The 26,808-nt window shown below is 36.8% G+C and overlaps 1 protein-coding gene across 5 annotated transcripts in view; it reads left to right on the top strand.

The window, feature by feature from the left end:
- USP9X (ubiquitin specific peptidase 9 X-linked) overlaps positions 1-26,808 on the top strand; it is a 101,259-nt gene that overhangs the window by 43,035 nt on the left and 31,416 nt on the right. For 4 of the 5 annotated variants that reach the window (XM_027636122.1, XM_027636113.1, XM_027636102.1 and 1 more), the window contains exons 12-24: positions 518-724; positions 1,559-1,695; positions 6,846-6,979; positions 11,550-11,637; positions 13,226-13,568; positions 15,000-15,095; positions 18,125-18,336; positions 20,047-20,287; positions 20,497-20,646; positions 20,754-20,874; positions 21,343-21,473; positions 21,732-22,010; positions 24,630-24,755. In XM_027636122.1, the coding sequence (XP_027491923.1) occupies positions 518-724; positions 1,559-1,695; positions 6,846-6,979; positions 11,550-11,637; positions 13,226-13,568; positions 15,000-15,095; positions 18,125-18,336; positions 20,047-20,287; positions 20,497-20,646; positions 20,754-20,874; positions 21,343-21,473; positions 21,732-22,010; positions 24,630-24,755 (2,265 nt within the window). The remainder of the gene's footprint in view (positions 1-517; positions 725-1,558; positions 1,696-6,845; positions 6,980-11,549; positions 11,638-13,225; positions 13,569-14,999; positions 15,096-18,124; positions 18,337-20,046; positions 20,288-20,496; positions 20,647-20,753; positions 20,875-21,342; positions 21,474-21,731; positions 22,011-24,629; positions 24,756-26,808) is intronic. The other variant, XM_027636129.1, reaches the window with a different exon arrangement.

The raw sequence follows: 26,808 nt of genomic DNA, 5'->3' as shown, positions 1-26,808 counted from the left end.
GAGAGATGGATATAAAGTGATGTTATACTGAAAACTTTCTCAGAAAAAAGTTAATTTAATTCAGGGGACATTTGTTTCGGTCAGATTCAGAGGCACACATGATATTAAAATTTTACTCACATAGTAATTAGAAGTTATCTAAGAAGTCTTTAAAGAATAAGCACAGGAGTTTTCTGAAAAGCATTTGCAAGAAACAGCTGAGTCCACTCTGGCCGTTGGTGAACTTGTCAGTGGTAATGTTAACTTTTACAAGAACATGTATGATCTTTAAACAAAGAGCTGCCTTCTTTTAAGCCTCAAGTTGAATACACTTTAGTTGTAAACACTAGAAGAACTCTTCAGTTGTGTCTGGCTTATGTACTACGAGCTCTAATGTGCTCTTGGTTTTTAATGAAAGAAATGAAAGTTCTTCATGTAGTTGCATCACTTTATTGTTGCATCATTTGTTAACAGTGCAGGTTATGTGTGGAGTTTAAAAAAAAAGACTGTTTTTTATAATATTTTTTTAAAATATTAGGCAAGTTGGACGAATGCAAGCAAGAAACAGCGTGAGAAACTGCTTGAGTTAATTCGCCGCCTCGCAGAGGATGACAAGGATGGTGTGATGGCACACAAAGTGCTGAACCTTCTGTGGAATTTGGCTCACAGTGATGATGTACCAGTTGATATCATGGACCAGGCTCTTAGTGCCCATATTAAAATCTTAGATTACAGCTGTTCACAGGTGAGTGATCTGGTATGTTCTGCTGTGAAAGAAGTCACTGAAGTTTCCCTCCGTTTCCCATGAAAAATTGAAGGGATTTGGTAATTTAGCAAAAGTGTTCCCTATCATACATTTGTATTATTGTACTGACAGCCTGGTACTTTTAAAATGTTATGGGACATATTTTAATTAACACAGTTAGTGTTTTAATTGGAGGGAGTGAAATTCATCAGTTTGCCTGTCTTGGTGCAATTGCTGAAGAGCACACTGGAAGAACTGGAAATGGACCCTGCCAAAGTAAATAGGGAGAAAGGAAAAGCAGCCTCACTCCTCCTGTCTTTGCTTTTTCCCAAACTCAATTATACTGATCTTTTTTTTTTTTTTCCCAGTAAGTCCTTATATGTGTTGTATAATATTAGAAAGGACCTAGCAAAGGTCCTTTCGAAACTACTACACACACTCCTTCCCCACCCAAAGTTCTGTGGAAGTCTGCCAGAGCACTACTTCATTATGGTCCAAAATTAATCCATTATCTGTCTTGTTAAGTGAAGAAACAGTTTGTCATTGGTTTTTGGTATTTTGTAACAGTGAGTAGAAATAAATGAAAGCTTTAAGAGAGAGCGGATTATTTAAGCACTTCTTAAATAAGTGCTGAGTGCTTGAAGGCACGGAGTTTGTGACACGCTGGTGACTTCTGCCAGCATATCATGCTGCTCAGATACTTTCCTTATGCTTCAGAACTCAGGTGATTTAGCATTTGTTTGGTGTTGTATGTGTGTTCTGTCTTGGAAACAGTGAGGGAATATACAGTTTTGCAATGTACTTGATTTTGATTATGAACTGCTGTTCTTTAAGGATCGAGATACACAGAAGATCCAGTGGATAGATCGTTTTATAGAAGAACTTCGCACAAATGATAAATGGGTCATTCCTGCACTGAAACAAATTAGAGAAATTTGCAGTTTGTTTGGTGAAGCACCACAGAACTTGAGGTAAGAATTGAATGCATATGGAGTTTCCTCTGCCAAAAGGCAGATGGGTTGGAATGAGGCAAATTTAACTTTTTTTTTTACAGAAAGTCAGTAAAACTTAGGTAAAACCATAACCTGTGTTGGAAGATGTTCTTGAGTTTGTTTTAGTATGTATAAATAACCTCTAAAAATTCAGGCACCTAAGTTCAGTAAGAGACCATTAACTACTTCTTCAAACATGCTTTTATTAATTTTTGTAATTGTAATCTAGTGGAAAATCTGAGTTTGCTTTTCTGTTATTCATGGACTTCCCTGTCTAACAATGGAATTAGCTTACAAAGTATATTTTATGTTTTTGTGTGGACATATGCACACACATCCAAAACCACAAACATACCCACCTATCCCTGTTCTTTGATGACAAATTCATGCAGGTCATCTAGTTTATATGCTTAAAATCAAAGGTGACTTTTTGGTCTGAGAGAAATACTCTACTGATTTTTCTCTCCTGAACAGAATTGTTTTACTGGGGGGAGGGAGTTTGCTTGTTTTGTGTGGGGTTCATTTGATGGTTGTTTTTAAAAGGAAATAAAAATGAAAAGCAGTTGTCTGTTTGGACTTGTTAAAATATATGTGCTTGTTTTAGTTATTTTAAATGTCTTCTCACTGCAGAAAGAGCTGAAATTCTGTGCCCCTATCAGTATTTGTATCCACATCAGAATTTTTACAGACTCCTGAAATTTGCTTATCAGTGGTGCACAATTGCTTTGTCTTAAAACTTGTGAACAGATAAACTATTCAAATCAGTGTTGCTGTTACAGTTGGTTTACAGCAAAGATCAAGTCAGGGAAAGTTAAGGAAAATAAACCTCAGTTTGCACAACACTATCTTCTTACTGATACCATATTCAGGAGCTGTGATAATACTGCATTCCTGGCTTTTAGAGTTTTCTTTATTCATTTAGTTTGCAACATATTTCTCAACTTTTCCATAACATTTTAATCCTTTACAGTTTCACATAAATGATTGCTTGAGGTTTATCCAACAAGGTCACAGAGTCACCTGCTAATTAGGAGAAAAGTTTGTTTTCTGTGTCCTGGAGTCCTTAACCTTTTTCATGCTGTAAGATCCAGGCAAATCAAGCTACCTGATCATGCAGAGTGGTTGTTCAATTTGAATGCTTTTAACACAGTGCCTTTAACAAAGATGCTTTGCTTTAAGTAATTATTGAAGCAGAGCTCATTCAAAGTACTGATTTAGGTTTCTGCTCTGAAGTAATCTTGGGAGGAACCAAACTTCTTTTGGTTGTGGAAGTTTAGGTTTCCTGTATGGTCTGTGTACAGTTAGATGGCTTGAATGTCTCTCGTCTTTGTTTAAAACCATCTCATCCTCAGATTTCCGGGCAGTCTGCATTGCAGTATGTAATAACACCTCATATTTATGCAGGATTTGAAAACAAATATGGCAGGAAAGTAAACTTTGAATTGCAAGTTTTAATCAAGGGACTTACAAAGACCTCTTCCTGTGGAGCATCCTTTGTTAGCAAGATACTGTTGAGGGAGTTTTTTTAGTCAGATATTATTACTGCCCAAGTGGCTGGGAAACCTACTGAGTGAAAACATCATTTTGAAATAATCACTGACTTTTCAGCCCGCCTAGTTTTCTGATAACTGTTGATAAGGTTTGGAAATTGTAATCTATGCCTCCCATACCTCTTTCTATCACCTTATCTGACTTAAAACTTTAATAGCTAACATCCTTCTAGCATTTGGATCAAAACCAGGTCAATGTAGGCGTATGTGACTGCTGTCTGAAAAACATGTCTGAGAGCTTTCTGTGTGCAACAGTAGTCCCATTTATGCTGCTCTTTTGGGGTGGTCCAGTTGATTGGCAGTGGCAATGAAAAGTTCAGTCCAACAGCAAAGGCTGCTGATTCTTGGCAAAACTAAGTATAAATTATCTTATGCCATTGGCACTGTAGAAATTCTTTTGGGAGGGAGGTTTTAATTGTTGCTAGTTATTCATGCAACAAAGTTGAACAAAGTGATGAATTGGTTGTACAATTGCTTTGGCAAAATTTAGCTCCCTGACCACAGAGAAATGCTACACGTTTTGGGAAGTTCAGCTTAACCAGAATTACAACAGAAAATAATTCTTATGTAAGTGCAAGGACTCTTACAGGTGCAAGGACACTTTTTAATACTGAGAAAGAGTCTATTACTCAACATGCTGACCTTTACTGTACAGATAATTAATCATCTTAATTTTCTCTGTGTTGGCTGATGGAGGTAGAGCCTCCTGTAGACTAATGTCAAGCACTTAAATTTGACCTGTATCTACCTGAGCAGTATAAGATCCATCTCCTAAATTATTTACCCAGAAGAATTAATTGAGCATTGACAGTTCAGGGGTTTTGGTAGTGCTTTAGAGCAACAATGATGCTTCAAGTCACTTTTTAGCCTAAGTAGTAGAATTTGCTGGGATTGGTCACTGCTGTTTGGATTTTTAATGGTACATAGCATTTGTTCATTTAGCAAAGCAACTCTCATCTTCAAAAGCTGAGTTATATGGGCAGTATTATGTTGGGCAAGATATATGTGCAGATAAATATTTTTTTTAATCCGTTTAAATTAAGTTGTTTGGAATTTTGCTTTTTTCATTTTGCCAGTATTTTTCTAGCAAATAAGCATTCTGGCTATGAAATGTCCTTTTTTGTATTGCCAAAATACTTCATCATCCATTTCAAAATGCTGTTTTTTCTTTTTATACATTGGCTTTGGGTATCCATTTAGTAGGAACACAATGAAAATCTGAGTTTTGCTGTTAGCTTCAATTTTTCGTGCTCCTCAGTTGTTACACATTAATGAGTGTGTAGTAACTAATGTGTAATAATATTACACATTAAATGAATGCGTTCTAATGGCAACATCATAACACAGTCTAACCTTAGATGCTTAAGGAGAATTTTAGTTGCATGTAGAATTTGCTTAAATACTAGAAAGCATGCTAAAAGAGCTTGTCAGATCAGCTTTTTTTCCTGTGCCTGAAGACAATAATTTTGCCTTTGACTTTATCCCAACAGATGATCAAAATAACATCTTGAATGTTGCTCACAAACACAGTGTAACAGCTCACAAATCGCAGCTCATAACTCTAGTTATTACAATTATTCAGCTTTTAGAAATAGTTGCTAACCAAGGTGAATCTGTGTGCAAATTTACTGTTTGTGCACGTAGTTGAGAAAGGAGAGAAGTGAATAATATCTAACCCAGAACATTGTAGTCTCCTGCTGGTAAAGCTTTTGTGTTGCTGTACTTTGTGAGATTGATACAAATGCTTAATATTATGAGTATAAATATACACTTCAATATCTTGATTCTGCAAAACACTCCATCTTGCTTCTGTTTGCTCCTTTAGTCGTTTCATGATGTGTATTTCCCAAATAATCAGTGTTCTTATTTACTGTTACCCTTTGTGAATGCAACTCTCTGTCTAGAGCTAACATCTTGGGTAGTCACTAAAATAGAGATATTCCAGCCTTTTCCTGTGTTTGCTGCTGGTTCATTCTGAGTAAGGAGGGTTGGTGGAGATGGAATGAAACATAATTGGAAAGTTTCTTAAAGTGAAAACAAAGAATGTTCCGAGTATATGAAGTTCTGTATGTTTTTTCTTTTATGCATCCATCCATTCTGTTTTCTCTCTGACAGAGATCTCAGTCTCCCGGTTTCTTTTTAACACAATTTGTGTTTTAAGTGCCACTTCCAAACTGTTTTAGAAAATTCTGCATATTATGAAATTCAATCTTCTGAAGACCACAATGCTTAGGAGGGCAAATTATGTTGGTTGCAGATAACAAAATTATTGGCAGGGTGTTGATGGCTTCTGTCTTTTAAACCCAAATTGGCAATGATCTTTGGTCCAGTGAATCAATTTATCTGTTGTTGTTACATCTACAGTGAAATGTGGTTATCAGCTGCAAGATCATTGTCAGCTGGTGCTGGAACTGGCATTTTTTGCCTTCCCCACTGTTCTCTAAGGTTGTGGGGATACTGTAGAGTGCTGTAGGTCTTGTAGTGTGGAGACCCTGTTTCCTAGAAAGGATGAGGATTCCTACCTGTAATCCATTCAGGTAATTCTAGGGTCTACTTTTTGAAGTGTTGAAGGAAAAGAGGACAATTCTGAAATGACATTTTTCTTTCCTCAGGGCAGGCTATGGGATCAGTTGAGTGCTAATGAGGAATTTCACTCTTCCCCCTGACACCCACTTGTTTTCTTTTTTTCTCTTTACCATGGAAGAGCAGCACTAGTTTGCCTTGTTTATGCAGTCCAGATCAGTGCTCTGATCTGCAGCTACAGCAGTTGAGACATTTTGAGAGTGTTCTGCAGAGGTGATGAGTCCCCAGGTTCTAGAATTTGATAGTGTTCATGGCATGTGGGTCTTGGACCCAAGCTTTTTATTTTCTTTTGCAGTTTACTTTTGTAATCTAAATATGTCTAGTGTTGTTTAAGAGCAGCATTTTTTACCAGGTCTTGAACTTATAATCTGATTATTTATTTGGGTTATTTATTTTTTTGAACTTTTCTGGATATTTTTTTTTTGTTTTGACTCTATGCTTTGTGTGTCTTTTTTTGTTTGCACCAACATTTTTCCCAGATATCGTTAGAAAAAAAAAACAATACTGTTTGCAGGTTTTTTTAACTGTTGTGGTTATTCACTAGTGTTCTTTCATTGTGGTCTCAAGTTTTACTTAGTGTTTTAATATTAAATATAGAAAATATCAGATGGTTGAGGAAGAAAATGAGTTGTGTGTGTTGTAGTTACACTACAGTTGAGGGTCTCTGTCAATACTGTGCACTTTGTGGGCAGGTATTTCTAGTCTGTCTTGCTGCAGGTATTCTCCCTCCAGCACACTGAGTTGCTCAGATCGCTTTGATATTTTTCATACACATTGTAACTGTATAATCCTCACAAATTCGCTGCTTTTAGTAACTGGTAAGAACTGTTGGTGTGTCAGAAGAAAAAAAGGAAAAATATTGTCAGAAACTTAATATGATTTCTATTCAAGATCCTCTAAGAACTTGCATCAAAGATTATTTGCTTAAATTGATTTCTGAACTGTTAGGTGCAAGACTTCTCTACTTTTCCTCTGACATTTGTATTTTATTTTCAGTCAAACTCAGCGAAGTCCCCACGTATTTTACCGACATGACTTAATCAATCAACTTCAGCACAATCATGCCCTAGTTACATTGGTTGCAGAAAATCTCTCTGCCTATATGGAAAGCATGAGGCAGTATGCTAAAGGTAAGCTTTAACAAAAAATTTGCCTCAGAGAGGGTGTATGAAAACTCCAGTTGAAAATGGAGTTAAAAGCAAATTCCCATAATAAAATAACTATGAAGTTTATTTGTTTAATTTCCAGATGTCTGTGGGGTTGAAAGCTCTTGTGGTGTCTGATTGCATAAGAAAAGTTTAAAATGCTATTTTTTTTCTTTTTTATAATTGAAAATGTGTGTTTTATAGTTGAACATGAGGAAGTGGCAACTCTCATTTATCTGTGGATTGATAAACATCATCTTGCCCTACTTAGGCTAGGGTAGTTATTTTTGTGGAAAATCCTAGTAGTAAAGCTTCTAGTTTTGAATTTTTGAAGGCTCCTTTGAGAAGCTTTTTTAATCGCCTCCTTTTGAAGTCAGTATTTGGAATTTGTCAGGGAGAAGGACTTTAAACCACAGGGATACCATTTGTTTTTACAAGGTAACTCCCGTATCTGTTCAGTTGCTTTCTCACTGCAGTTGTTACTGGCAACACATCGTGTTAGTATTTATTTATTTTAGGCTAAACTCAGCCATTCGCTGATGAATTTACCCTCATACTCTGGATTAACTTTTAGCTACTGAGGTGGAAGTGTGGAAGTGAAGGATAATGGTGGACCAGGAGACTCCTTGTTACACTAGACCACAGTATTTTAATATAAAATTAAACCAACAGAAGTGGAAGGAGGAGGTTTACACCCCTCCTTCTCCACCACTGACTTTACTGACTGGAACCAGGGACTGTTTTCTACCCTGGCATCATAACATCCTGCCAGCCTTTCATTTGCTTCTCAGATACGGCACAGTGTGTTGTGGAGGAATTCAGTGTAGACAGTCCAGAGAGGACAGGATATTTGCACATTCTGAAGTTTGTGTCTTACGCCACTAGGAAAGGTTACCTAGGCACCTTTAATTTTGGATTTCATTTAATTTTGGAGTACTAAATATATATTTTGTATAAAAGATACCGAAAATATGTCCTTGAGGATATTGTGTGAATAGTGGTGCTCTGTGAAGGTGGTCGCTTCTACCAGGTATAGGTCAGTGAGAATGACATTTAGTTAAATCTGCACACTGCAAATACATTTCTCTATTCAGGAATACATGGGAGTATTACCTTAATTTAAGTTCCTTAATTAATGATAGCACTGCACTAATTAGTGTTAAAATGATACTAAATTATTTGGTCTGTTCTCAAGCCATAGTGTCTTAGCCTTAGTCTTCACAGGAAGGTGGAGTAGAACAAGTATTAGTGATGTAACTTCTGTAAGCTGTTGGAGTGCTCTTTAACTTTGCTAAGATGCTGCAAAAATGCCATTTTATTTGTAATGAACTTCACATTTTAACTGTATTGATATCTTATAGTTTGTGATTCTGTTCTTCTTTCTCGTGGGCTTTGACCAGCTGTGAAATCTGGGGTTTGGCCTCAGGGTTAGGAGGGAAACATCATGAACAGCTGTTGTATTCTAAAGCAATGCTGTCTTTGTCCAAAAATAACCTACACATGCTGTTGGTGTATGAACTATTTTTCATTCATTTCAATCACATCCCATTGCCCTGCCCCTCCCCAGCTATAATGACTCAGTTAAGTGGGAATATGAACATCTTCAATGTGATAGGAATTGCATGTGTGTGAAGGCTTTAAATTTAATCTAATTACAAAGCAATTAAATTATGCTTTCCTGAGACAAAGCTGTTGCAGAACTTCTCATTTGCATCAGAGAACAAAAACAGATGAATAATAGTGTGGATTTTTTTTTATTAGATGCTTTATTACATTATTGAGGGCAACCAGAAAATATCTCCTAATGTTCCACATACTGTACTAAATAAGACACAGTTCCTGTGCAAAAACTCTTTAATTTTCAGCTTTATATACTAAATAGAGCAGAACATAGAGCACTGTGAAGTTTGTCTTCCATGCCTTAGTGGAGGAGGAGGAATATGCCAGGGGGGCATATAAATGAAAGGGAATAAATGAAAGGAGAAAAAAGATTATGCATGTGAGGACAGAAAGAACTGGAAGCTGTAAAATTAAGCTTGGCTGGAGAAGGTGAATGAGACAGAGGGAAAAAATTCAAGGCAAACGTCCAGACAGCACAAGTCAAACAAATGCCATAGAAATGAAAAATCCAGTTGTCAACAGATCTCTTTGGCAGTTAACACTGCAATTATTGTGTAATTTTGGATATTTTTAAATTAATTTTGAATTTGCCATATTTTTCTTTTCCTTGAAGGCTTCCATAGTTGTGTTCTCTGATGGAGAACAGTGCTCCTATTCTCCTGTTATTCACTAATGCATAGTATTTTCTGTGACAGTCACTTCTGTATGTTTACCTTGTTAAAGAGAAGCCTAATCTATGTTTCTGAATTTTTTCCACGCTTTATGATTTTCCCTTCTACTGAACTCACCCTTTCCTCCAACTCTCCGAAGTCCTCCATGAGATGAGACAACTGCTATTGCATTTTGTAGTCCTGAAGGAGGTCACAGTTTCATCTTTCTGATGATTTATCAAAGATCTTTTGAAAATTTTAGAAGATTGCTAGTCAGTTCTCTTTTATATTCTGTTTTTCTGAAGTAATAAAAAAATCCAAAGTGTTAATGAAATGTAATTATTTGTAGAAATTGTGCCATATGATCTTCCATGTGTGTTTATCACTAATTAGACTTAAATTTTCAACTAGTTGTTTTTTGATCGCTAATTTCTCTGTTCATTCTTCTGCTCCAGTATGTAAAAACAGTTTTTAAGGAGATCACATTTGGACTTGCTGTGGGATGCACAGATTAGAAAATAAATCTGGCAGATGTAGAAAGAATGTGATATAGATAATATTTAGGGAGACAGAATTTTTCTGTAGTTCAGTGTTTCAGAATTCTGAAGTGCATCCATATTGCCTTTGGGCAGCTGGCTGGGTTTGAATATTTGACTTTTGTCGTTGCCAGTGTTGATGTTGTTGTGTCTGTGAATTAAACTCCAGTCAGGAAAAAAAATCCCAGATAGTCCCCATAGTGAAAACAAATGAACACCACCACCACCAACTCCCCCTCAACAAAATAAAATCAAACAGAAAACCCACCCAGAACGCCCAACACTTCAAGTAGTTAGTTTTAATTTCTCTGCAATATGCTTATCTACCCTAATTGTTTCTTATTCTGGAGCCACAGCATATTTTACCAGTTTTCTGCTTTTAATACTGAAGTAATTTTTGTTTGGCTACCTTTATATTCTTTCTTCTGATTTTTTTTTTTCATATTTCTTCTTTTGATAATTGCCCATTTATGATTACTTCATTAGGGTTATAATTTAAATTTTCTGAAGGATTTCCAGTGAACATAATGTCTCCAGTTTAGCAGACATCAGTTAACTACTAGTCTTCTGTTTCCCTTTTTATTTTATTTTTAAGGTAATGTACCTTTTACACTTGGATACAGAGAGCAATATTGACAATAATTTTTCTCTTAATTTTGAAACATTGATGGACTTCAGCTGTTAGACTGGTTTGGTTTGGGTTTTTTCCCCCTCCCTGATATGAGATACTGATTTTCAGCTCTGAAGATAAATTCTAGTATTAGTCTTGATGTTGTCATGACACAGTCTGTCATGGCTGGGTCATCTTAGCTAAAGGCAATTTGTACACCTTTGCAAATAAGAGATACAGCATTCATTAGTTTATAAGGGAGCTGTCATAATGAACATGTGTCATGATGAAATACTGTTAGTACAGATGAAAGTAGTCTGTGCAGAGATCTAGATTGTATCTCTTTAATTAATAAAACCCAACCAACCAACCTAACACCAAACAAAACCACACCAACACCTGTGTTCCTGTGAAGCAAGCAGCTGTTTGTTAAGCAAAATATTATGCTAAGATTTGACAAAATGCAGGTAGAAGTTTGACTTCTTGCCTTATTTTAAAATTACTACTTCTGTTTTTCAAGCTTGTCAGTATTACAGGCATCTGGGTCTTGTATTTGGAAACTTAGAGTAGATAAAGTTGTCTTATTTTCTTCCTCTGAGTGATGTTGTGTACATAACTACTTATAAAGGTGTTAAAGAAATGCAGAAATTATTTCCTCTGGAGAGGAAGAAGTCCAAAAATGGAAAATTTAAATTTTGGAAAAGATGTTCTGTAAGGAAACTAAAGCATCCTCAGCAAAAAACCCCGCTGGATAATCTGAATTATATGTTTGGTATACTTCCATTTTTAACTGAATTCTGGCTTCAAACTGACTACCTAAAATTAGGAAAAATTGATTTGAAGTAGAAGAATGCAGGTTCCTAATTTTTATGTAATACTTTGATTGAACAGTGAGCACATGTATTTGCACCTAATTGTGGATTTAATTATAGACCTTGGTGGTCTTTGCCTATACTCATTTTAATCTAGGACGAAATACTAACAGGTAGCAGCTTGGTGAAAACTCTTTTCATGCACCTTACTGAAAATTTGCTGGGTTTTGAGTGGTTTTGGTTATATTCAGAATAACAAGTCCTCAAACACATCCTGTCTTGTGGAGTCAGCATGCCTTTTCTGAATGTCTTGTCTTTTATTTGCAGAGCATGGGGAATATGATCCTCAAACTGTAAGGCCAGGAAGCAGATACAGTCACGTGCAGGAAGTACAGGAGCGACTCAACTTCTTACGGTAAGTTTTAACTTGAATATTTGTTTGACTTCTGTAAGAATACTTTGAATACTTTAAAGAAAAAGAAACCCTTTGCATTTCTTTTTCTTCTACAGCTTTAAGTTGTTGTGTTAACTTCTTTCAAAACTCAGATGCAAAAATACACTGAGTGGTTTTGTTTTGGTTTGTTTTTTATTTCCTAGAGGCTTCTATGCTACTGTTGGAATATTCAAATAGAGTTTATTAGGATCTTTGCAATCCAAGGCTCTCATTCTGCACTAGGATTTGTGTGTTTTTTTCCTGTCTGTGTGTAGAACCCTACTGACTTCAATACAGTGTGCAGGTGGATGCAGTTACATACCTATTGGAGTAACTTAGCTGAAAGTTTAAAACGTTCCCAACAGGGATATGGCCATGTGTCCTTATTTCTTGCACCACACCAGATTTAAATCCACAATCATAACCTGACATATACTTTTGTCAGCCACTGGTGTTGTTTTGTCAGCAACTGAGCCATAGAAAGACACTGGAATAAAATTATTTGGATGACTTTTGGCCATCTGCTGTTTGAGAAAACAAAGGATCTCTGCTCATCAGAGAGCTGCTGTATGTTGATGCTTTTTAGGCTGGCTTGACTTTATCTCAGTTGTTTTTAACCTTTTTTTAGATAAGTAAAAATACTTGAAGTGTCAAATTCTGACATATTCTTTACTTGTTTTCTAATGGAGATTTTTTTACTTTTTAAAATTTTACCAAGAATTTTTATGAATTAATCTTATGTGTTAAATGGTTAATGAACTTATACAATAACATATGGATAGGCTTAATTTATCACTCCTGCATGTTAAATATTGTAACTTCCTTAGATTTAAGTTCACTATTTGTTAATGTACACAAATTTATGAAGTCCCACAGTTGTTAAATGTAGAATATATAGCAATTTCTGAAAAGCAGTGCCGTAACTTAGGCCCTGATTTCTTTTACATAGAAAAGATTTTCAATCAGAAAAATTATTCTAAAGAACTTTATCATTTGTTCCTCCTGAAAGATCCTTAGTGTTAGCTCTCAGAATTGAAGTTCTTAATAATTCTGTCTTAATAGTTTAACACAAATGAAAAACTTGGTTAAATAAAAGGAAAAATTTCCAGTTCATTGACTTTATTCTGTAGAGTTGATACTTTTTTTTGCAATTTTGCTAAAGCAAGTGTTAAAACATTGTGAGTGCTCGCAGAATTAATTTATTCTCTTATGTTGTGACCTGACTTTTAAACTAAATAGTTTACATTAGGAGATGTACATTTCTTTATGTATAAAATGTAAACAGTGCTTGGTATTTTTGTGCAAGACATTTTTTGCTGAATCTTATTCCTTTTTTATTTGGAATATAAAGTCTTGATCTGTTTAAACTTACTAAGAAATCATGGGGCTAATTATGATGTAAATAAATGTATTCATGATGTAAATAAAGTTTTCAAGGTCATGCTTATGATACATAAATGAATTACATATATATAGATATACATTCACCTTTGTGCCTGTGCTTTTTACTGAACTGTAACCCTGGATGTGTGTTAGAAGTGCTGTTAATTGTCTCTCTGTTTTGCTCAAGATTTTTATTGAAGGATGGTCAACTGTGGCTCTGTGCCCCTCAGGCGAAGCAAATCTGGAAGTGTTTAGCTGAAAATGCGGTTTATCTTTGTGATCGCGAAGCCTGTTTTAAATGGTATTCCAAACTAATGGGGGATGAACCAGACTTAGACCCTGACATTAATAAGGACTTCTTTGAAAATAATGTGCTTCAGCTGGATCCTTCCCTATTAACAGAAAATGGAATGAAATGTTTTGAACGTTTCTTCAAAGCTGTGAACTGTCGGGAAGGAAAGCTAGTAGCAAAGAGAAGAGCCTATATGATGGATGATCTGGAATTAATAGGATTAGACTACCTTTGGAGGGTGAGTTAATTGGAGGAAACATCTGAAAGTTTAAGTGCTGAGTCTTTCTCAGTCTCTTAATATTTTTAGGAATGTGTGATTTCATCTTGAAATTACAGAAATCTACTTCTTCAAAGTAAATGCATGACTTTTGACTCCACTGTCTTCCCAGCAAGTGTACAAGCTGGTAACTTTGCAGACTGATACTTGATGGAAAGTTGTTTGAAACATAAGTTTAGTTATGTATGCACATGAAATTAAAAATTTGCCTATACTGTTGAAGAAGAAAGGATCGTTCCTGGTGATTTACCTGTAGATTTCTCTTTTCTTTCACGTGTACATTATAATTAAACTTTGTTCCGTGCATTAATAAGCTACTTTATTGCATTCCTTGCGGTGTGGTAACCTGGGGTGATTCTACATTAGACCAGATGACCACTGCTCTGATTCTTTCTCTTACAGCCACAACCTGTTGCCTAAACCTGGTGGTTATGCAGGATCCACAGGTTCTGTATAGCCACCTGTTCTATACATATAAAATCTTCCTTTTCAATAGGAAGGTTGTTGCTTTCTGAAGCTTACCGAGTCTGTTGGGGAAAAACATCAGTATCTAATCTGTTGTGTAATTTTTTCAGAGTGTTCCTGGTTCTCAAGAGCTGCATTAAAACCCACAGTGGTGCACTGTGGCATGATTATCATGGCTGTGTTTTTGTAAAACATGTACAACAGCTGTCTCCAGTAATTTTGGTTGTGGCTTTTTGAAGGATTAGGTATTTTAATCCTGGTGATAATAGTTAAAACCAAAATAGATCACAATTTGTATACAAATAAATTCACACTGTTTGTGAACAGAGTGCCCACATAATGATAGCATGTTTTAGTGTTGGGAATCACCTTAATCTGGTCAGCATGACAAAACTCATTAAGCTTCAGCTCAGTATCCTACAGGGTTTGTCTGTAAAACCTACTTTCAGACCTGGTGACTAGTAATTAAAATTTAGATTATCATGTTAGAAGCAGAATTCATTTGCCTGTTCCCCTTCCACCTGCTCACAGCCATTTACGTATTTGAAAATTCTCTTTGGTGATGCAGGCTGTTCAAGCATATGAAAAAATAGTTTTCTTATTCTCTGAAAGTAGAGAAAATTGGAATATTATGTGAAGATGAATATATAAACACTAATTCTGTTCTGTTTATAAAACATCAGCTTTTTTTTTTTGGTCTGAACTCCTTTAAAACTAGCTAATTCTTAACCATGATTTTTATATAATTATCTTTAGTGTAAGTTGTTTTATTTTCTGTATCTAAGCATTTTAATCACTTTCACCTGATAAAATCATTAGACATACTGTTGTGTAAAGATACTTATGTAGTAGTTATGTTTTTAAATTTTATACCAGCAAGTTTTAAGATTTCTAATGCTTTTTTTTTTTTTTTTTAAATTATGCTAGGTTGTGATTCAGGGAAATGATGACATCGCCAACAGAGCAATAGACCTTCTTAAAGAGATCTATACTAATCTTGGCCCAAGGTTACAAGTTAATCAGGTAAAAAAAACCAACAAGAAAACTGAAATATGATAGAAAAACAGTAATAAAATTCAATTTGGTGATATTTTCATAGTTGAAAGATTCGAAAACAGAGAATAATTTTCATGTTTTGCAGAGTATACTCCTGAGTCCAACCATCAGTTTCTTGTCAGATGCAGAATTAAAGAGTTTTTTCTCATATTTGGAGGCTGAACTCTGATAAATTTTTCATGTTAAGTTTGTCTGTTGTATTTGACCCTTCTACTCAGAAAACAGTTAATGTCATATACTTAGGAAGACCTTTTGTGGAACTTTCAGTTGTGGCACTTATTTATACCAGCGTGTTCCCTGGCTGGGTCTGTGGAGTGTTGTCACAAGCTAATGTAATCTCTTTTTTCTGTCATGTCCCTTACAAAGGGTCACAGAGTTTCCCTGTATAGTGGTCAAGCTGAGCTCTAGCAAATCAGATATTATCTCCCTGTGTTAATATTTGCTGGGAGCTGCATTTCAGAGGGCAGAGAAGAGAAAACGAATTTCTGTGAGGTCAGAAGAAGGGATGTCATCCAAGGGTCCTTGATAGGCTTGAGGTGGGCCTGTGAAAATCTTCTGAAGTTGGACAAGGCCAAGTAGAAGGTCCTGCACTGCACATGGGTCAGAGCAATCCCAGGCACAAGTACAGGCTGGGAGGAGAATGGATTGAGAGCAACCCTGAGGGGAAGGACTTGGGGACACTGGGGGACAAGAAGCTCAACATGAGCTGTTGATGTGCACTCACAGGCCAGAAAGCCAAACATGTCCTAGGCTGCATCCAAAGCAGAGACGGGATTCTGCCCCTCTGCTCTACTCTCCTGACACCCCACCTGGAGTGCTGCATCCAGCTCTGACATCTCCAACATAAGAAGGGCATGGATCTGTTGGATTGAGTTCAGAGAAGGCCACAAAGATGATCAGAGGTCTGGAGCTACTCTTCTGTGAAGACAGACTGAGAGACCTGGCGTTTTTCAGCCTGGATAAGAGAAAGCTCTGGGGAGACCTTAGAACAACGTTCTAGTACCTAAAGGGGGCTACAACAGAGCTGGAGAGGGACTTCTTGACAAGGGCATGTAGTGATAGGGCAAGGAGAAATGGCTCTAAACTGAAAAGAGGGTAGGGTAAAATTGGATATTTGGAAGAAATTCTTCCCTGTGAGGGTCACTGGCACAAAGAAGTTGTGGCTGCCCCATTGCTGGAAGTGTTGAAGGCCAGGTTGGATGGAGCTTTGAGCAACGTGGTCTAGTGGAAAGTGTGCCTATGGCATGGGGGATTTTAACTAGATGATATTTGAGGTTCCTTCTGACCCAAACATTGTATGATTTAATGATTGCACAGATTTGGTGGAGGGATCATAGAATCGACCAGGTTGGAAAAGACCTCTGAGATCATCAAGTCCAACCCTTGATCCAACACTGCCATGGTTACCAGACCATGGATGGCACTGCTGCCACATCCAGTCTCATCTTAAAAACCTCCAGGGACGGTGAATCCACCACCTCCCTGGGCAGCCCATTCCAATGCCTGATTACTCTGTCTGTAAAAATTTTTTTCCTACTATTCAATCTAAACCTCCTCTGGTACAGCTTAAGACTGTGCCCTCTTATCCTACTGCTGGTTGCCTGGAAGAAGAGACCGACGCTCACCTGGCTACAACCTCCTTTCAGGTAGCTGTAGAGAGTGATGAGGTCTCCCTTGAACTTCCTCCAGGCTGAACAACCCCAGCTCCCTCAGCCTCTCCTCACAGGACTCGTGCTTGAGTCCCTTCACCAGCCTTTTGCTCTTCTCTGGACCTGCTCCAGGACCTCAATGTCCTTCCTGAACTGAGAGGCCCAGAACTGGACACAACACTCCAGGTGTGGCCTCACCAGCGCTGAGTACAGGGGAAGAATCACTTCCCTGGACCTGCTGCCACACTGCTTCTGATACAGGCCAGGATGCCATTGGCCTTCTTGGCCACCTGGGCACACTGCTGGCTCATGTTCAGCTTCCTGTCAATCCTCTGGACCATCTCCAGTTGATAGCTTGCCAGTTGTATTTCTTAAGACTTCAGTTTTCATACTTGTCCTCAAAAACACTTTTAGAGTCTTCAAAGCTGCCTGTTTGCCAGATCCAGCACAGCTGCTCCAGGTGGTGCATTTACAGCCATTCAGGCTGTATCTGACTGCAGTGGCAGATGGCTGGAGCCTTCTCTCTTGCAATAGGTCTGGGCTTACTAAGCGTGCATCGATCTGTGCATCTGTGCATGGTTAGATCTGACAATTCCAGAAGTGTTGGATTGACTCAACATGCACACAAGTATTCAGTGTGCTGGCAACTCCTTTGTTCCTGAGCTGCCTCTAAGGAAAGTGGCTGCTGGACTGTGGTTTGCTGCAGTAGCTGTGACTGTTCATGTTTTGGTTGCAGACTTACCTGGAGACACTGCAGATTTTTTGCAGTGATTCTCTAGGTTATGTGTCAGTCTAGGTCAGGAGCAAGGATGTTAGATGTCAGATATAAAATGTTAGATACCAGGCAGAACGAAGAGAGCTGCTACAACCGCCACTCTGCTGAATCTAGCTCAAAATCCGTTTCTGAGTTTGTGCAGGAAATGAGTGTATCTGGAACTTGGTTATGTGGTTTTGGAGGCTGGGGCCAGGGTAGTTGTTCTGAGGGTTTGCAAATGTTCTGTGTTCACTCTTAGTGTTAAGTAAGTCAATCTGTACTAGACTGTCAGCTAAAGATTCATTAACAGTCTGAGAAAATGATGAAGTGAAAGTCCAGTTGAGTGTTCTCTGTCCAAACTTCCACTTTTTCTATTTACATGCAAGTTTGCACTGTACAGTTACAGCTGCTGATGACATGTAAGATTTTTGAAGCCACAATAAATTAGAACTGTTTTATCAATGGTATTGATTTGGTTAAATGGTTTGGTTTGGGGGATTTTTTTTTTTTTTTACTTCTACCATTGAATTTTCCTTCTGAAAAGATGATTTTTAATATTTCTTGTAATTGCACCAATTTCTTAATGTAATTAGGTAGTGATTCATGAAGACTTCATTCAGTCCTGTTTCGATCGTCTAAAAGCCTCCTATGATACTTTATGTGTGTTGGATGGAGATAAAGACAGTATAAATTGTGCAAGACAAGAAGCAATACGGATGGTGAGAGTGTTGACTGTTTTGAGAGAATATATAAATGAATGTGACAGTGATTACCATGAAGAGAGAACTATTCTACCTATGTCAAGGTATGTGTGAAGAAGCAGTATTGTGATTTTGATTTTTGTTAAACTAAAACATTACTAATAGCTTTGTGATTTTTGCATTCTAAAGGGTTTCTATTCAGGGAATGGTATTTACAGAGTTTCAGAATTCCATTTTCTTTTTTAATACATGAAACTGTATTTTAAAAAAATTAATTTGAAAGATCAGGCAAATACAGATATACATGAAAGGGACAGCAGACCTGAGAGTAAACCTGTTGTGCTGGTGTTTTGTTCTTTAACTAGCACAATGTACCTTGAGGCTCGATTGTTTTGGATTTAGTTCTGTTTTCAGATAATTACTTAAAAGCAATACTGTTCTTTACATTAGCATCGTCAAAGCTTTGTTTTTCATATTCCTGTTTTACAAAAAACATGTCAATGTATATTTTCACCTTCCATAGTTGTTTACAGAGATCTTTTATCTTACTTTGCAAGCCTAAATTTGGGATTATTTCTAAGGGAAATAGTCTGTGTAAGTTCGTCATAAGAGGGGGAAGAAGAAAACAGTACCTTGAAGTATATTTATTTTCTGTATACCTTCACTCTTCTTGTATTTGTCCTTCAATGAAAACTCAGCTTGAATCCTAGCTCTCTCTTCCTTAACTTTGTCTTTGGTATAAAGAAAAAGCAAACACTTAAATCCAGTGTTGTGTAGATGTTCATAAGCAAAATATTTCCTGAGAGAGGAGAGAAAAGCAGAAAAGAAAAGTGTTTAAATGTTCCACTGTTAATAATTGCTCTCTGTGGGAAGAAGGCCTCTAAAGTACATCAGGAATACACTGTGATTGCTATAGATTTATGATAAAACTAAAATATTTTTAGACATGATAGGGGTTTGTCATCCCTTATTTTAAATGCCCTTTGCTGCTTCTTCGTGGTGTGTCAGTAATTTGCAGTGTTCCTACAGCTTTTTTATTGGATTGATTGATTGATTGATTAGTCCTAACGAAGTTCTCTTGTTCGTTATGGGTGCATCTTTTTTATATGGGCTGCTTGTTTGATTAGACTAATCTTTCACAGGCCTTGTTAGCAAGGAACTTTCTGAGGAGTTTTTTCTTTTTGTTGCATGGGATTAGTTTGTTGGGCTTATCTGGGCACATCTTTCCTAATGAGCTCCCTGCCATTGTGGGAAGTGTGATCACTGCTAATGTGAAACTGTTTCTTCCTTTTTTGATCCATTTCATTTTATTTTTTTTTAAGTAATTGTGATTTTAAAAATTGGAATTCTAATGTAAAACTTCTAACAGCTTTTGACAGAAGTCATTAAGACTTGGTGACCTGAAGGCTTTTTCTAATCTTAGTGTATTTAAAAGCAAAGCTAAGTTGCTTTGCTAAAAGAGCAAAACCTCGTTGCCAGTCTGATTGATCTTTGTTTGCACATTTTGGTTGGGAAGTTACCAGACAGAGAAAAGATCTAAACTTTATAAGAGAATTCTAAAATTTCTGTTGATGTTTGTAACCTGACTGTAAGTTTGACCATATGATTAATGTACTTGTGCCAAGTTTGACTTCTTGAAAGATTCTGTGTGTATTGTTTTTGTAGTTGCTGGGCCTTCACAAAATCTCATGCTGGAGAGAATATCATCATACGTAAAGATTTGATGTTGAAATACCTGCAACACAAAATACAGCAGGGAAAAGAATCTATTTCATGAGGGCAAAAATAACTTTTTCTGGTGTGTTTATTTTCAGAGCTTTCCGTGGTAAACATATCACCCTGGTAGTTCGTTTTCCCAACCAAGGCCGGCAGGTGGAAGATTTGGACATTTGGTCTCACACAAACGACACCATTGGCCAAGTGCGGCGTTGCATCCTCAACCGCATCAAAGCCAACAGTGCACACACGAAAGTGGAGCTGTTCATTGGTGGGGAGCTGGTGGACCCTGCAGATGACAGAAAACTCATTGGGCAGCTGAACCTCAAAGACAAAACGGTGAGTGTTGCAGGCTGGTTATTTACCTCAATTCAGATGTTGCTTCCCTTTTGTAAATGCTTGAAAAGTACCGTGCACAGGGTCACTTATTCTTGTGAAATAGTTCCATTCTTCCTCCTTGTATTATGCCATTAACGTGATATCAGGTGCTTATTTAATAAAGAATCTTAATTTATGCATGGTATTAAAACTATTATTGTGTTTTTCAGCTAATTACGGCTAAGCTCACACAGATAAATTCTAATATGCCCTCAAGTCCAGATAGTTCTTCTGACTCTTCGACTGGTTCTCCGGGCAACCATGGTAATCACTACAGTGATGGGCCAAATCCAGAAGTTGAAAGCTGTTTGCCTGGAGTGGTAAGCTTATTCTGAAATTAGCAGTTTAAACGCATTTTTTCTTATACTTTGTCTTTAACTAGGAATTTTAATGTGTTTTTTTTTTTTTTAAATTTGCTTATTTCAAGATCATGTCACTGCATCCTCGGTACATCTCTTTTCTTTGGCAAGTTGCAGACCTGGGCAGTAGCCTAAATATGCCACCCCTTAGAGATGGAGCTCGTGTTCTAATGAAGCTCATGCCACCAGGTAAAACTTAATTTTATCCTTTTTTTATCTTGTAATATTCTCTTTAATAATTTCTCACCTGTTACAGAAAAATGAAGATAGGGGAGTATTTTCTACTTTCTGGTAATTTATTGATACTGTAATTTATGACTGATCCTAATTAGGGCTGTAAATGTTTTCCCAAATAGTTCTTTCTTCTCTGCTATATCAAGTTGTGTAGCTTACAGTTGGTATTGGGGTTCAGTGCCACAGTGCAGTGAAAATGGGGAGAGGTGTTGTATTCTGAAATGATTTTGTAGCACTGCTTTAACAGGATCACTTTTGACTGTAATAATCATTGCAGAACACTTGATAGTCTGATGTTGTCTGTAGCTTTTTGCGACTGTTCTGATACACTTAAAACTTTTCAGATTTATATTTGTAAATAGTACTGGCTTGTTGTGGAGTAGTTTTGTTACAAAATGCTTACAAGTTGTGTTTTTATTGCAGATAACACTACAGTTGAGAAACTAAGAGCTATTTGTTTAGATCACGCAAAGCTTGGGGAAAGCAGCCTTAGTCCATCCCTTGATTCGCTCTTCTTTGGTCCTTCTGCCTCACAAGTGCTGTACCTAACAGAGGTTTGTGATGCTTTGCCTGTTCTTTAAAAATCTTCAGCTCTCCCTGTGGCAGTCCTTTCTGTAATGTTATAGAAGTCTAAGATCAAGTTCTGGTTTGAAATTAGCAATCAAAAGTACTTAACAGTTTACTGGAATAAACATGTATGACCAATGCTGTCAAAAGCATTGTTTAAGTAGTATTCCTATATATTCTCATGTTCAGTATCTCTATCCAAGCTGATGCATTGCTGTTAGTTAACTCTGTATTTTTTTCTACAGGTAGTTTATGCCTTGTTAATGCCTGCCAGTGCACCCCTGGGAGAAGATGCCAGTGACTTCCAATACAACTTCTTAAAAAGTGGGGGTTTGCCTCTTGTGTTGAGCATGCTGACCAGAAATAACTTCCTGCCAAACGCAGATATGGAAACTCGAAGGGGTGCCTACCTTAATGCTCTGAAAATAGCCAAATTGTTGCTAACAGCCATTGGCTATGGCCACGTTCGAGCTGTGGCAGAAGCTTGTCAGCCAGTTGTGGAAGGCACAAGTACAATTTCACCGGTAATATGAACCTTCCTTCCTGCAAATACCAATGTGCTCTGGTTTTTATGTTGTCTGCAGCAACTTCTCTCCACTCTTCATTAACAGTCTATTCTTTGAGTGCATTGCATGCCAAGAACTCCTGTTACTTTCAGATAATGTCTAAAAAAAGAGATCAAAAAAAAATCCTGTTTCTTTGTGACTATAAAAAGTTAGTGTGAGATGCACTTGCTCTATATGTGATTTTCAGTGGTTTGCATGATTGTCAGTGCAGGTAACTTTTAATTTCTAAGTGCATTATCCCATAAATTCAGTTCACAAAAAGAATTCTGATTCTTTTGAGCTGCTGAGTCTATTGAAGGATGTGCCTCTGAATTTCTTGTATCTATTAGAGCAGAAACCAACAGAACTGGTATTGAGTCATGCCAGCCCTTTGTCTACATAAAGACAAGTCTTTGGATTGCTAAAGTCCTAATTCTGTGTGTTGTTTGTAAAAGATTCTTGCAGAGAACGGTTTAGGTACATTGCAAAGTTAAGTGCTGATGGCTGAAAGGTGTCCTACCCTAAGATTTCTCAGAGTTAGAAAGGGGAAAGTCTGACACAGGTGTTCTGAACTGTGATCTCACGTCTGTAGTGGATTTTATGGATATTTAATATGGCAGGTTAGTTTTTGTACATCTAGACAAGTATGTTCTGAGTCAAGGTTTTATTGCTGTCCTCTTATAGTAGATGTACAGCATAGAGCCCAAAAAGTAAACTTTGCTGCTGTTTGTCTTGAACATTTACTTCACAAGTATTCCAGCTATTTAGCTTATTTTTTTTGCCTTTTGTGAGGTTCCATCCCAAATAGTTGCTTGAGCTCTCAACCTGTACTCAAGAATACACAGAGAGTCCCACTTCAAGGTACTTTATTCCACAGTATTGACTAAGATCCATCTCTGAAGCAGACAAGTACATTCCCCTTAAGTCTGAAAAATAAATATCCATTATGCTTAGCTACATCTGTTGGAAGATACATGATTAATTCTTTTTCCAGAGGTGAAGATCCCTTTTCATGTCTTGTATTAGAATATAATAGAAACATCTTAAAGCAGACATGTTTGCCACTCTATCCTTCGTTCTGTTTAAATGAGTAAGTTTTACTGCCCTCACAACATAATAATTCCTTACAACAATTATTTAAAAGGTAGTTTGGAACACAGATATCACCTTTTGAGTCTTGAAGTACTGTTTAAAATATATTTATGCTGACTTATTAAGAGGTAGTGGCATTTGTCCGTGATTGCTGGTATTCACTGTTTGGTGTTGCAAACATCTAACTTAATAATATTAACTGATTTGTTGGAACAAACATGGTTATTCTTGCTGTTGTCATCATCCTGTTTGAAGGACTTTGATATTTTTTGTTATTGCTGCAGCACCAACAAGTTTACACCTTGGAATGGAGGTGAGATTTGTTAATAACTTTCATCTGCCTTATCTAAAGCATAAGTACCAAAGCATAGCTTTCTGTCTTGGCTTTCCATCAGTACTTGAGAGAAATGAGGTAACCAGGGTTATGTGTCTGCAGTCTTTCAGTTATCAGTCTGTTGCTGTCACTAGTACCTTTTAAATTTTTACTTTTTTCTTCCTTGTTTTCATAGAAGGTGGAATTAAAAACATTGTCAAACACAGTATTCTGAACTTGATTTGTCCCATGTATATTGTGGTTGATCACTTCCAGCCTGCTTCCAATAATTAATTGACCGTGGAAGCTCTCTTAGTCTTTGGTGAGGGTTCTGTAATTTTGCTCCCTAAATCAACTGTCCTAGTGAAGCTGACAAAGCAAGGGGTGTGATCAAAGGCAGGTGTTACACAACAACTTCACAGTGGGTCTTTTGAGCAGCATTTGAGGTGGCTTTTTTGAATGAAATGGTACAGAGAAAATGAAGAAACTCTTTTGTTGAAGAAGTTTTAGCTTGTAACCACAGCCCGCAGTCTTTTGTTTGTCTGTGAGAAGGAAACAACTGTTTCAGATTTGAACTGTCAAAACTGTGAAGCTCTTGCAGCCCAGGGAGAGGAACTGTATGCTCAAACCAATACAGAAAAGATAAAAACTTGTCTTGCTACTGTTTTGTTATGGAAATACCATAGAAAAAGTGGAGGGATAATTCAGAACAGAATTCTTCAGTAGTGCTCTAACTCAGATGTTTAAAATGTACTTCAGTGTAATGAACACTGTAACCATGTACTGTCTGGACACTATTACCTAATCCAGAGGGAGAGCCAATTGTTTTACCAAACCCTTTCTTTCCTACATCAACAGAAAGGGAAGGAGGTGTAACTGTAAACATTCTGTTATGAATAGTCTTGATCAGTAATCTGATCAATAAACAAGCTTCCAAACCTAATAAGTTCTGAGCAAGTGCCTCTCCTCTTAACTGCTTGTACTCTGTGATCATACACTGCAGCATAAAGTGTCTTCAAATGTGATATCTGTTTGATAATGAGATTTATCTTGGTGTTTGCAGATTCTGTAAGTAGTTTTCCTTCCACGATCTTGCATACTTCTGCCAAACCTTTCCAAGTAACTTTAGATCTTCATATCTTTTTGCTTTTTTCCCCTATGTAAAAGTAAGTATAAGAAGTACTTTCTTCCAGATAAACCAGGCTACGCATGACCAGGCAGTGGTGCTACAAAATGCCCTACAAAACATTCCTAATCCAACTTCAGAATGCATGCTAAGAAATGTAGCAATACGTCTTGCACAGCAAATATCTGATGAGGTTGGTGAATTCCTTTCTCTTTCACCTTTTTTCCTACAGCATTTTTCCTCTTTTTTTAATCCTTAAATTTATTGCATTGTAAAACATGGATTTTCCTTTTAAAATTTCATGAAACATTTTAGGTAGTCTTCATATGATGGATAAGCTATTAATTTAAAGTATTTGTTTCCATATGCATTATGAAATTTGGTGCCTAATACCATAAAGAGGCTTTAGTGAAGAGGCAGTTTCTGAACAAGCTCTTTAATGGATTGTGAATATTGTTATCCTGAGATCAGAACTTTAGAAAATGGATGTAATAGATTTAAAGAAGTTAACGGGTATTTTGAAAACACTTTTTGTGGTACTTTCTTCTTTTTTTGGTCTTCTCTGTTTTGGTTTCTGAGTAACACTCTCTTCCTGAGGAGAAAAGCAGAAAGGGGAAGGGAAGTTTAAAGTATTGAACATGATTTTTAAATGCTGAGAGATAAGTCTCAAATCCTTACCAGTGTATCTTTATATATTGAAAATGGATTAATGTTGCAAGTGAGAAATTGGATTGTGGACCTCAGTAGTGTTAAAGAATGTGCTTTGAAAATGTAATAGTCTTATCCATATGGTATGGCCAAACCCTATTTAGATGTGGGAATCATGAGTCATGTCAGTGAATAAATATATTAGTGAATTCTGCTGAAATCAGCAGAAGCTGAAATCAGAACTGCTGCAAATTCCTCTTCCACAGTGAGTTGGGTCCCTTCCAGTGTGGAAGCAGTGAAGATGGTGTTTCTGTGCTGTATAGCACATCTGCAAAACCATCTCCAAAACATTTCTGAGGTATCTAGGTAGAAGTAGCCTCATATGATCATCTTGGTGTTGAAAAGGGCACTATCCCTGCAGAACAAAGGGCTGTGTCTAAGGAAAGCACCATGTACTAGAATGCAAGACTGACCCATCTGCCTTAGATCAGTGGTGGTGTTGCATCTGTACATAAAATCAACCAGTTGAACTCAATTTAATTAAACTGCTTCCATAGAAGAAATGTCTTTTGAGGTGAGGTATGAAGCAAGTTTTTTAATTGTGCCTTTGTCTTTCCTGGAGGACTTCTAATAAATAAATACATTATTTTTCTTTCACCAGGCACGTCAAAGCAAACAAAAGCTGAATTTCTTTAACAGTATTGCTGTTAAAATTTTGTTTGCAAATTTCTGGTATTATGAAAACTGCTGTAGATCTAAATTTCATATATATCACAGTTTGCCTTTGAAAGGTTTTTTCTTTCTCTTTTTCATGTTTTGATGTTCCATCCAAAAGACTGACTCTTTTTAACTGTCTTCACAGTTTTTTAAAAAATAAATCCAACATGATTTCCATAGGCCAGAGAGAAGACTACTGCAGAGAAAGGAATCTTTCACATTTTTTAAAAATGTTGATACTCGAAGATTTTAAAACTCCAATGAGATAAAAAAAACCCCCATGTAATTTTTCTTATGATGCTGTTGCTCTGAGGTTGCTTAGCTTGTGACAAAGATGAAATGACTGTTACTTTCCTTGTAACTCCAGATGATGTTCGTGTCAGTACACCAATGCACATTGTTCAGGTTTCCTGATGCAGAAAGCTTAGTAGTTCAGCCTCCCTTTTTTATTAAGCCTGAACATTAGAAATATGGAACTTGACATTTTTGAGAACTGTCTGCCATCTGCTTTTAGAGATTCCCTAGTTTTTGGACAGTTCTACGTAGAATACAGACCTTGGCTGTGTTTTGTGTTGTTTTTTAAAGTTGATGCAAACTATAAGTAGTAAGTTGTAGTTTGTTTTGTAATGTGTGTATATCAGTAGAAGCTATTGGTGCTAACTCAGTCCATGCACGAAATACTGAAGAGTGATTCTGCATTCATAAGATGCATGAACTGTGTTTGTATTAATGTTAAAACCTGTATATCTTAAATGTAGAACAGTCCCTTTATATAATGATCAAATACTTTATAAGCATCAATTTGTGGAGCTAGCTATCAGCCAGCACAATAAATACCATGATGAGGAAAAACCCTGAAATAAGTTTCTGCATTTCTTAAG

Source organism: Corapipo altera, unplaced genomic scaffold (assembly GCF_003945725.1).
Source record: "Corapipo altera isolate COAL_440 unplaced genomic scaffold, ASM394572v1 0, whole genome shotgun sequence".
In the NCBI taxonomy this organism is placed as follows: Eukaryota; Metazoa; Chordata; class Aves; order Passeriformes; family Pipridae; genus Corapipo; species Corapipo altera.
This window is presented reverse-complemented; position numbering and strand designations above follow the sequence as displayed.